At 32.4% G+C, this 11,621-nt stretch overlaps 1 protein-coding gene across 1 annotated transcript; it reads left to right on the top strand.

Annotated features, from left to right (window-relative positions):
- The first annotated feature begins 1,463 nt into the window (after nt 1–1,463).
- LOC105123187 (xyloglucan endotransglucosylase/hydrolase protein 9-like) lies at nt 1,464–4,180 on the top strand. Its single transcript, XM_011022697.1, has 4 exons — nt 1,464–1,700; nt 1,985–2,085; nt 2,526–2,719; nt 3,556–4,180. The coding sequence occupies exons 1-4, from the start codon at nt 1,535–1,537 to the stop codon at nt 3,977–3,979; spliced, it is 885 nt and encodes a 294-aa protein (XP_011020999.1). The 5' UTR covers nt 1,464–1,534; the 3' UTR covers nt 3,980–4,180.
- The last annotated feature ends 7,441 nt before the right edge of the window (nt 4,181–11,621 follow it).

Here is an 11,621-nt window from a genome sequence, read left to right as displayed (position 1 = left end):
TCTCATAATATGAACATATAGTGGTACAACTATAGCATAAAAGAAATTCTCCATAATTTCATGGAATTAAAAAAATAATAATAACTATTAGTATTTTCCTTTGGAATTAAATTCCCACCACAAACTTTAATTAAAACAAGATGTGGCTTTGCATAGTGCCCCAGCTGGCTATGTCATCATCAAAGTAAACACAAAAAACAAAGAAGGTAAAGTGACTCACCCCCCTCACCTCCCCACCTTGTCAACTTCACTCCACTCTCCTCTGCAAGCCAAAAGTGTGTGCCTATATATATATATATATATTAAACAAGTAAGATTACAGAAAAACAATTTTCAAACTACAAAATGCTAAGTTTTAAAATCAAATATAGTTATGACGTGTCACTCCAACAGAGCGAGTGGGGTTAGTAACACAACCATGAGAGTGTTCTCAGTTCTTGTCTGCAAGAGAGACATCAAATGCAATGAGAGTAAAAGAGGGAAACTTTTTTTTTAAAACTCAATTGTGGCAGTGACAACTGGACAGGACAGTGAAACAGCTGTATTGCACCACGTGTCATGTGCTTATTGGCTTATACCTGATACTGATCCTTGCGTGACCAGCTTTACCCAGCTAAGCAAAGCAACACAGTAACGGCTACATTTTTTATTTTTCAGATTTCTTGGAAATTTTTGTCACTTTTTTCTTCCGACGTGGCAAATGACATGGCGTGGGGTGCAAGCTTCCCGTCCCGGGAAAACATAAAAAAACAAAAACCCCGAATTTTACCCCATTCAATAATAGACAACATAAAAAAATTTATTTATTTATTTATTATTATTATTTATTAATTCACAAACCTTGATATTATTAAACACCGCCTAACATTGACCTATTAAACTAAAATATCGTCTGAATAAAGTTTTAAGATTGTATAAAGTCTTTTAAATTAAATTTTATTCAACAATTTTATATTTATAACGGTTTGAAGAATCAACAATTGAATTTCAAATTGAATTAAAATTTTAAAAATAATACAAAAAATAAAATTTAATCCATCTGATTTACTTTAATAAAAAGAAAAAATTAATGTTAAAACTAATCCTTTTAAAATATTTATTTACCTACTTTTTAAAAAAATATTTAAACAAATAAAATGAAAATAATGGGGTAATATATAAAATAAAATGGATTTAATTATGTATTTTAAAAATTTTAAATTAAATTTATTGATTAATTAAATTAAATTTAGATAGTATAATTAAATTTAATTAAGTAAAGAAACTGTCCCAAATAGTGTTTTAATGCTGAATTGAGCGGGAGTCGATGCATAAAAGTTGCTGACGTGGTATAACATTTGCTGAAGTGGCTAATGGTACAGTAAAATTAAATCGTTAATTTTAAAAAATCATTTAAACGGGGTCTTATAGAGGAAGCCAATAGAGCGGAGTTTGGGGGCTATAAAAAGGCTCTCTGTTTTGCTTTTATAGCATTACAGAGTAGATAGAGAGCTTCACTCTTCACACTCTCTCTCGACTTCTTTCTCTCATTTCAATGGCTGTTTCAGCATTTAAAATGTTGGGTTTCTTGGTTGGTTTCTCTTTAATGGTGGGTTTGGTTAATTCAGCCAAGTTTGATGAGCTCTTTCAACCAAGTTGGGCTCAAGATCACTTGGCTTATGAAGGAGAGCTTCTTAGGCTCAAACTTGATAGTTATTCTGGTAAATAAGCTTCGTTTTCCCCGCAAATACTGAAACTTTGAACCAATACAGCTAGCTTCATTGCTGGCTAAGTTTTTGTGCTTCTATAGCCCGTTTCTGTATAAAGAGAATGCTTCTGGCTTTAAATGTTCCACTGCTTCTGTTTGTAAACAGCAGCTTTCTTGCAGTCTTTTCATGTGTCTAGCGAATACATTTTAGCGACAGATGTGTGTTCTTGTGTTTGGTTTCTCTGAGCTTTAGTCTTGTTGGTATTGATAGACTAATGGAATTTTTTTTTTCACCAGGCGCTGGATTTCAATCTAAAAGCAAGTATATGTTTGGGAAAGTCACAGTCCAAATTAAGCTTGTAGAGGGTGACTCTGCCGGGACTGTTACTGCTTTCTATGTAAGTATATTCAATTCAATCAAAGCTAAAAAAAAAAAGAAGTTTCTATCCTTCATCTCAGTCACTTGAAATAGAATTGATTGTTGCTTAGCCGGATTATCCCAGGATCCAGACCGTTGTTTGTCTCCATTCAAGAAAAATGTACTGGGTTGCAGGCACTTTTTAATCTTGAATTCATTAGCTTTGATGAGTAGGCTAGTATTGAATCACTAGTGCTAGTATTTACCCACTAGTTTTATGTCTCCTAATTTCTCGTAAGTCCACATTTATCTTGCATTCATTAGCTTAGTCCCCACACAACAATTATTTATTATCACGTCAGTAAAGTCAAAACCATTAATGTTTTTAGTGTGTGCATCTCTTTATTTAATTATGCTTATGTTGATAGTGACATTTTATTTATGGGTTTTGTCTAAAGTTTTGATCTTTTGATGAAACAGATGTCATCCGAAGGTACAAATCACAATGAGTTTGATTTTGAGTTCCTTGGCAACACCACAGGTGAACCTTACTTGGTTCAAACCAATGTGTATGTTAATGGTGTGGGTAATAGAGAACAAAGATTGAGCCTTTGGTTTGACCCTACCAAGGATTTCCACTCTTACTCCATCTTTTGGAACCAGCGGCATGTTGTGTAAGCCCCGTCACTTTCTCACAAAAAGATGCTTCTCTCTACTCGTGTGCAAATATTGTATATTAGATTCATGTTCGCTACACACACACACACACGCATAACTTGCTAATATCAATATGTGCATTATGCATGCATGACATAGACATGGGGATCTGTGCATGAACTCGGGTGGGTTGCTTTGTAATTTCACATGCATGCGAGGCAAAGCCTGTTGCCATGAAACTGGAAAAGGTATATTTCAGTGCTGTTCAGTTCTGTATGTCTTACTCTTAGGTCATGCTCGTGGTGCATGAAAGTCATGTGTGAGTAGTGTATGTCACTGGTCTCTTTATAGAACAAAATTACAAATTAAAACCAAACCCAAAAAAAAGGGGGACCTGATCTTGGAATATATATGCCAAAGGGGCAAATGGGGTCCCATACGATTAACAAGGTTACAGACAGATTTGCATTACGGTGTTTAAATGGTTCTTGGCGTATAGTTGTTTCCGTACGTAAAATACAATTGGTGCTTGTTGGATTCTTCTACCTACCTAGCTGTATGATGATGCCTGCTATTCTGTCATTTGATTGTTAGCTCCTGTATTGTGTGTTTTCTGATAGTGCTCTTCTTGGCTTTATTGCAACTAAATCTATGTTTGGTTGCTTTAAATAATTCACTATGGTTTTGGAGATTTGGAAAGGCATGCGACAAATTTGGGGAAAGTGGATAAGATTACTTAATTGGAAAGAAATTTGATATACTAGGTTAATCTAGCATTTGATGGATGATATGCTACTACTACATATAGTATAAGCTCTAAGATGTGTTGTTCTACATGTTTCTTTGTGCTCAGGTTTCTAGTGGATGATACCCCAATTAGATTGCACACCAATATGGAAAACAAAGGGATTCCCTTTCCAAGGGACCAAGCTATGGGCGTATACAGCTCAATATGGAACGCAGACGATTGGGCTACACAAGGTGGCCGTGTCAAGACTGATTGGAGCCACGCACCCTTTGTTGCCTCCTACAAAGGATTTGAAATCAATGCATGTGAGTGTCCAGCATCAATAGCAGCAGATGATAACTCTAAGAAATGTAGCAGTAGTGGTGAGAAGAGGTATTGGTGGGATGAGCCAACATTGTCTGCGCTCAATGTGCACCAGAGCCATCAGCTTCTGTGGGTTAGGGCTAACCACATGATATATGACTACTGCAGTGACACTGCCAGGTTCCCAGCCACTCCTCTGGAGTGTCTGCACCATCACCACCAGTAATGTTAACAAGGGTTTATGGGCATGGAGGAAAGCGGAGGGCTTGGGGGGGTACTATTGTAAAAAAGGAATGGGAGAAGAATGGATTCAAAGTCGCATCAGCATGTACTCCATGTTTGATATTTTGTTCATGTAGTCCTCTTTCAGGTTGTAAGATAGTGTGAAAGATAAATATGATTTGTATTTTCTTTGTTTCTGTTGTAACAATGGCCTCACTGAGCAAAATGGGTGATAATGCGTCAAGTTGCCGCCATACCCCATGTAATTCAAATGGGTCTAACTATCCAACAACAGGGTACATTTCCATTGGGGCCATGGACATGAAAATTATGGCTGATGGTGGATGAAGAAAAGATAAGGTTGTGCAAGAAATGGTACGAGAGAGCCATGCATCATAGTTTGGAGAGACACAAAAGAAAAGGTTGGCATTGCGGACCCTCTTCCTTGGGGAAGATGAGAGGTCGAATTCAACTTTAGGGCTGTCTTTTAGTGGCCTGTGAGGATTATATCTGCGTGGCCAGGAAGTGAGAATACTGCCATCACCATGGTTTTAGAAGAAGGGCAAAACCATGGGTGTGATTTGATTTATAGAAAGGGACAGAAGGTGGGGTTACAGGGAGCGTTTAGGCAGACAACTAGTCTGAAGTTTCATTCTCAGAAACAAACGGAACTAGACGAAAACGTCTTATGTAATAAGAAATTATAGAATAGCAAAGAACAGAAAAGGAACACAAGCAACGATGGAAAGCCATGACTGGGCCGGTCGTGGAAGTGGTGAAAATTGTGTTTCAAGCCAAAAAGGATTTTTTTAAAAAAAAAAATCACACTATTTGATAAAAGTTTTGAAAAAATAATATATTAAAAAAGTACTTGGAAAACAATATAGCAACATAAAAATCATAAATGTGCATGGTATATTTAAATTAATTAATATATATAAAAATCAATATTAAAATTCATGAAAATCTAACTATGAAGATATAAGTTTCAAGATTTAATAATAAAAAATAAAATCTAATGGTCTAAAAATAAAAGGATAAATAAGGTGATATAACATAAGAGAATATATTAAAATTTATGAAAATCTAATTATGAAGATACAAGTTTCAAGATTTAATAATAAAAAATAAAATCTAATAGTCAAAAAATAAAAGGAGATATAACATAAGAGAAAAAAAAAGAAGTAAAAAAAAAATACCAAGAATACACTGAGACTTTGTTTTTCACACTCTTAATATTATTAAAACATCATTTTAAGTATATCATTAAAGACTATTAAATACAATTATAATTAGCTAACAATTTTATTTGAGATTAATTATACGTTTAAATAATTTAAAATTTAATTATAATCTCATTAAAATAATAATAAAAATATCAATTTAATTATTTTTATGGAGAAATATTCATTAAAAAATGCATCGTTTAACAAAATCATTGCACCTAAAACGGTACGAAATGCAAAACAAAGAATTAGGTTGATGATTGTACCTTGAAATTTTGGAACCATGCAAACTTTCTTGTTTCATGTTTGATTGTTCATCATACACTATCCTGTAGCCATGAGTGTGATGAGACCTTAGCCGAAAGCAACCAAACAGAACCGTGTATCGTCAAGCTCACATCTCAAGATTAATTCGTCTTGACTTTCTGAATTATAGGTTGTTCTGGCCGACATATTTAGACATTTATCTGATTTCAACTCTTAATTTATAATTTCTTCATCGCCACATGTAAGATTAATTTTCACTAGTTTTACGATAAAAACTATCATCAAGAAATTTTTCTAAAGAAATTTTATTTTAATGCCGCGCATTTTTATTATTTCTGTGTTTTTTTATTTTCTTATATATATATATATAAGAAATTACTTCTTAATTGATATGATAATAAAAAAAAGCTATTGTGAAAATAAAAAATACCTTTTGATATTAGTTTAAAATTTCTTGCTTCTAATAATATTTTGATGAATCTAATGTGATTTTAAAATAAAAAAATATTTTTTTTTAATTTTATAGTAATTATTATGCTATATAAAACAATTTTAATATCTAGAATCGTAACATACTCTAATATTTCTTATTTGTTTTTTAGCTTTTATAAAAAATTTACCCGATTATATTTACTATTTCACTAATAAATTACTTAACTCAATGCATAGAGTGAGGGGCCTCCAACTCAAGCATGAAATTAATATTGATTCAACAATCATCAAGAGCCAAGCCAGATTGAGACCCGTCATATAAGTTGGGGGAAAACATTTATTATTATAATTTTTTTATTCAATCAAATGATAATAAAAATATAGATATAAATTAAATTAATTGAATAAAATAAAAGAAGCAAAATACAATTCAAGGTTTAACATATTAGAAATATTATCTAACAATATTTTTTTTTTATTTTTAAAAACAAGGTTCATCTATACAAAAGAAAAAAAATTAAAGATGAATTAGAAAAACTCTTCAAAATTTAAATGCATAACTAAAAAAATATTTTTTTTATCTAAAAGAAGCTCTTTAAATAAAATGAGAGAGAGAATGAGTATTAATCTACTTATAAACAAATAGTAAAAAAAAAATATTAATTAAAAAAATTAAAAATCAAAGGCCAGGAGTTGTTGGGCCTGGAATGCCAAGACAGTCCTTGCTACTAAGCTTTTATTTTTATTTTTTTTGTATTTAGCGTGGATAATATGTTGTTTGTTTTAATATTTTTTTTTTAATATAGATGAAGCATTGTTTGATTCACCTAGATTTTAATCATTATGGTGGCCAGAAAATCAATGCTTAAAGTTTTTTTACTCAAAATCTTGTTTTCAACCCGTTTTTGACTCAAAACAATTTAAGAATTGTGACAAATCCATCTATAATCTAAAAAAAAAAAAAATCCACCACAAGACTAAAATAAACTTGAAATAAAAAATCTACCTGAGTTCAGATGTTGTTTTCACAAACTTTTAAGGTAATAAAACATTTAATATGAAATTCCATCATCAAATTGAATAATTTAACAAAAATATTGATTATTTTGATGGCTTAAATCAATATCTACAACGTTTCTTTCTCTTTATAGTTGATATCCAGTGACTTCTCTCTTTCTTCTCTTAACTAGGGACTTTTGTATAAAAATAAAAAAAAACTTTCATATCAAAATAGAATTAGAAAAAAATTGAGGAACCAAAATTTAAAAATTTATGCAATTTTTTAAAGTTAAAGGATGAAGGTGTATTTTTCCCGAAACTTTTAACACACAACCCATGGTTGTTGTCTTTTTTATTATAGTCCCTTTTCTTTTAATCTCATCAATGACTAAGAAATCAGGAGTAATTGATCTTCAATTAGGATCAAATTGCATAAAATAAAACATGAAGGAACTAAATGAAATTACAAGAAATACACGTCCATAGTGTTTTATACATACAGTAAAATTACCACGCATTTTAGATATCTAGTTAATTAAGTCAATCACGAGAGACACATGCCACCGCAAAATAATTCTGACTCTGAAAAAATATGTGAAAACTATGTGGTAATCAGTTCATAACATTATTAAAATGATGATGATGGAGATAGAAAACACAATTCATCAACCGTGGACCCATAAACTTGATGAACCATAAAGATTTATGGGGCCATAATTTCCTTTTGAGCTTTGAGTTTCCCTTCCTCAATGGGATGGCCACCTGCTTTAAAATGTGCCTTTCTCAGGTCAGTAATGTCAAAGCACCAAGAGAGAGAGGGAGCTAGGAGGCGACGAATATCAACGACTATAGAATGCATCTGGGCCATCTTAAATTGTGGTTGGCAAAAATAATGCCAGAGAGAGAGAGAGAGAGAGAGAGAGAGAGAGAGGTCACTTTTCAGGATCAATGATTCACTAAGGGGCCCTTTGATCTCCAAAGGAATAAAGAGGGCACAGGAAGTTGAACTGTGAAGTCAATGTAAGAGAGGCGAACACCAACAAGCAACAAGCAACAATAGCTTGTTTCTTGGTATCATTTGCCGGCCCGTCAGTCCAATCTTAGTCTACAGAGATCATGTGTGCTGCATCACATAAAATCATCAAGCATGGTTATGGATGCATCCAAAGGCTTGAGGGACACTCTCACCATTCATCATCTTGACATCATGACTCGGCTCAAGACTTGGGTTTCGAGTCGGCCGAGTCATCTTATAAGTAGATAGATTAATTCAATTTTTTTTTGTGACCAAAAACCAATATTATTTGTTTTTTTATGAAATGATATCACTTTATTTAGTTCAAAGAAACTCGATTGAAGTCAAGTCAGGTTTTGTATTATCATGGAAATTTTATAACCATGCTTAAGATAGTTGAAAGAATCGAAGTATTTATACTCCTCCTACAGTTTTTCAAAAATAATTCACTTACAATGAAAAGATGTCGCAATGACTTCACAAGGAGATTTATAAGAAGAGGAGGAGGTATTGTCAAGCTCAATGACGGTAAATTGATGAAATTAGCATGGTTCAGGTCTTATCTATCGATAATTCATGAGTACACAACAAAAAATTGAATCAACCTTCGTCAATCTAAACATTGGCATGACCTGACACGACGAGTTCTTGACAGCATGCATGGCTGTAAGCGTTTGAGATTATAGGTGTGGAATCTCTTTGCACCGATCCTAGTTTTTAGGTCAAAGGGCTCTCTCAACTACACCATGACTACGACAGGAAAAGAATCAAGACACAATGATACAATTTACAATGGTTTTGTCACAATTTAAACACCTTTAGTCAATCAAAGATTAATGTCCAAATAAAACAAGTGATGCATCAACATCTAGATAAAACATGGATTTTTATGAAATAAAGTTGAGTTATCTTTGAGTAAAGAATCTGGCTAAGATGGATGGAAACAATACGAGGGACATGAACAATTTGGAGCCACCTAGAAGAGGCCGCCTTGAACAGTGAAAGACAAGCAATTCCGTAGTGTGTGTGTGATTGATATATGGCTTTGGCAAAGAAAACAAGGGATGTTCTTGCTTATTAGCATGTTTTTTTTTTTTTAATTATTTTAAAATAAAAAATTAATAAAATAACATAAGGGATACATATCGCGAAAACATACGACATTCATAACTTGCTGCGCATTTAAAAATAATTGTGAAATTGCTGCATAATTGGAGAGAGGAAAGAGAGATAAAAAGAGAGTAAATCTCAATAAAACGAATCAAATGATCATATCAAAAAACCAGCAACGATAATCCTTGTACTGTTCCACATTTTTCGTGCAGTCTTCTGTGCAGCTCATAGTGATCATGTTGAAAGCAAGTTTTTATTGATCGTGATCATGTGGAGGAGACAATAACACAATCATCACGAGAAAACCTTTAAAGGGAAAATCTTTAAAGCATAATTCAAGTCTTTTTAACCAGCTTTTCCTGTATACAAGCTTTCGTCCGTAGCCCGTTGGCATTGGTCTCACTTGCACTAATTAAAGCCATTGTGCAAGTGGTTCTAATCTGCTGAAGGGTGAAGAGCGAAGATCAAAAAAAGAAAAATCTTGAATTTCTTTTGTGTTAGCAATGCCCCATTTTATTTTATTTTTTTAGATGCATAACACCATAATGATAAAATAGTCGAGACTTAGATTTCAAATGTTTAAAGATCTTGAATTTAAATCTTTGGATATCTTGTGATTTTTCTTTTTGTAAAACATTAGATATAATGTGATTTTTTTTAAATGAGTTATTTAAATCAGGCCAGGATTATGACTTAACAGTCCCAAATAATGATATATATATATATATATCAAAAAATATTAACAATAGTTGGGACAGAAAGATATATCCATGTCTTAAACAAAAAATATAAATGATAGTTGAGATATAAAAGATATATCATTTATGTCATTGGAAAAAAAGAATATTCACTCAAGAATATTTATTTGTATGCATTCATCTTTATTTTTTCAATTAAGCACATTTCTATCTCTTTTGTGTTTATCTTTACGTGGAGATCTAAAAAACATACAAATACTTCATTACTTATAAATATAAATAAATAAATAAAGGGATTATTAATGTTCAATCTCAAAAAAATTCCTTGTTTTTTAGGCCCCTCAAATTGAATTTTGTTGATGCCAAAATGATTTTTTTTAGCATTTTTTCTCTAAAAATGAAATTCCAAAAGGAAAGTTATATTCTATGATGTGCATAAATGCAAACTGTATATTTTTCTAACTACAGAAGGGCAGGGGTTGCATGGCTTAAGCAACTTCTTTTACTCTCATTTATTATTATTATTATTATTATAGAAGTCAAGCTAACCCAAAGGCAAAGAACATTCGGTTCCCACACTTGCACATATATATGTATATGTGTATAAATTAGACTGGATTCCTTATCTCTAATCAAGGTGGATCGTTGGTTTTACCAGATTCTGTGTAAAAGCAATCAAACATGCGTTGAATTATTGAATTTTGTGAAGGCCAGCCTAAACAGAGGTTTCTCAAAATTCAAAATAATTTTGATTAAAATTTATTTTTTTTATATTTTTAGATAACTTTTGATAGACTGTTATAAAAAATAAATTTTAAAAAATAAAAAATTATTTTAATATATTTAAAGTTAAAAATACCTCAAAAACAACTATTATCATATTTTCAAGCATTCCGTAAACTATATTTATTTTGTTATTATTGAATTGAATTGATTAATTTTATATTTTTTTATTATATAAAAATAATATTTTTATTTATTTATTTAAATTTATTTTTGATCTAATACATCAAAAAAAATTTAAAATATAAAAGAAATTATTTGTTTTTAAAACCACGTTTTCGGCTGCCTTGACGAACACTTTTCTACAGGGGCCTTCGAGCTACTCTATGCTGGCCTTTCTGCAGGGTGCTAAACCTCAACAGAATACGAATGAAAGCCGAAACAAAAATTAGAACCTGGCATAATTTTCTACACGGTCAGTATGGAAGCCCAATATACTATCTGACAAATTACAAATTGCATTGTATATATATGAAAAACAAAACAAAAAAACTAGGCTGTCTTGGTGATTCGCTGTTCATTCTATTGTATTATGTATATGTAGAGGCAAATGCAGTAAGGGTTCGAAGAGTGACAGTTGATCCCTTCTTCTCATCTTCTGCTACGAGATGCCTGTGTTATTGAGAAAATGGGCTGGGGGTTTATGTGTTATTAGACCTGTTTCATGGCGAGGATGCGGAAAGAGAGGCTCGCCGTCGTTGTGGATATCGCCGGGGCATTCTCCGACTGTTTTCGTTTGGGATTTGATTGTTCTCTCCTATGCGGTATAGCAGTAAACAAAGAGCAAGCAAAAGAAACAAGATTTTCCAATTACCTGGGGACGAGACTCCGATGTACCAATGACCAAACAGCAACACATTACATGGTCTTGTTCTCAAGGATCCTGACAAGAGAGACGACAGTACGGTGAGCAAAATATATCAAGACAACATTCAAAAAATGCAGAGCTTCCAGTTTTTTGCTGTAATATATGATGTTGTTTTGGTCACTACCAGCACCAGCAGCAATACAGAAGGCGCCATCATGTTGTTCTGTAGCTTCCCAGTTCTGATATTGTGCTCTTGCATGCAAGTTGTAACTAACACAGGACAGGGAACTTGAAGCTTTTGTTGC

The sequence above is a fragment of the Populus euphratica genome, unplaced genomic scaffold (assembly GCF_000495115.2).
Source record: "Populus euphratica unplaced genomic scaffold, PopEup_1.0 scaffold10.1, whole genome shotgun sequence".
NCBI classification, from domain to species: domain Eukaryota; kingdom Viridiplantae; phylum Streptophyta; class Magnoliopsida; order Malpighiales; family Salicaceae; genus Populus; species Populus euphratica.
Note: the sequence above shows the minus strand (reverse complement) of the source record. Positions and strands in the feature narration are given on the sequence as shown.

Coding starts and splice junctions, on each gene's coding strand:
- LOC105123187 (XM_011022697.1), top strand. CDS start 1,535: ATGGCTGTTTCAGCATTTAAAATGTTGGGTTTCTTGGTTGGTTTCTCT. Junction 1,701..1,984: donor CAAACTTGATAGTTATTCTG/GTAAATAAGCTT, acceptor TTTTTTCACCAG/GCGCTGGATTTCAATCTAAA. Junction 2,720..3,555: donor TGGAACCAGCGGCATGTTGT/GTAAGCCCCGTC, acceptor CTTTGTGCTCAG/GTTTCTAGTGGATGATACCC.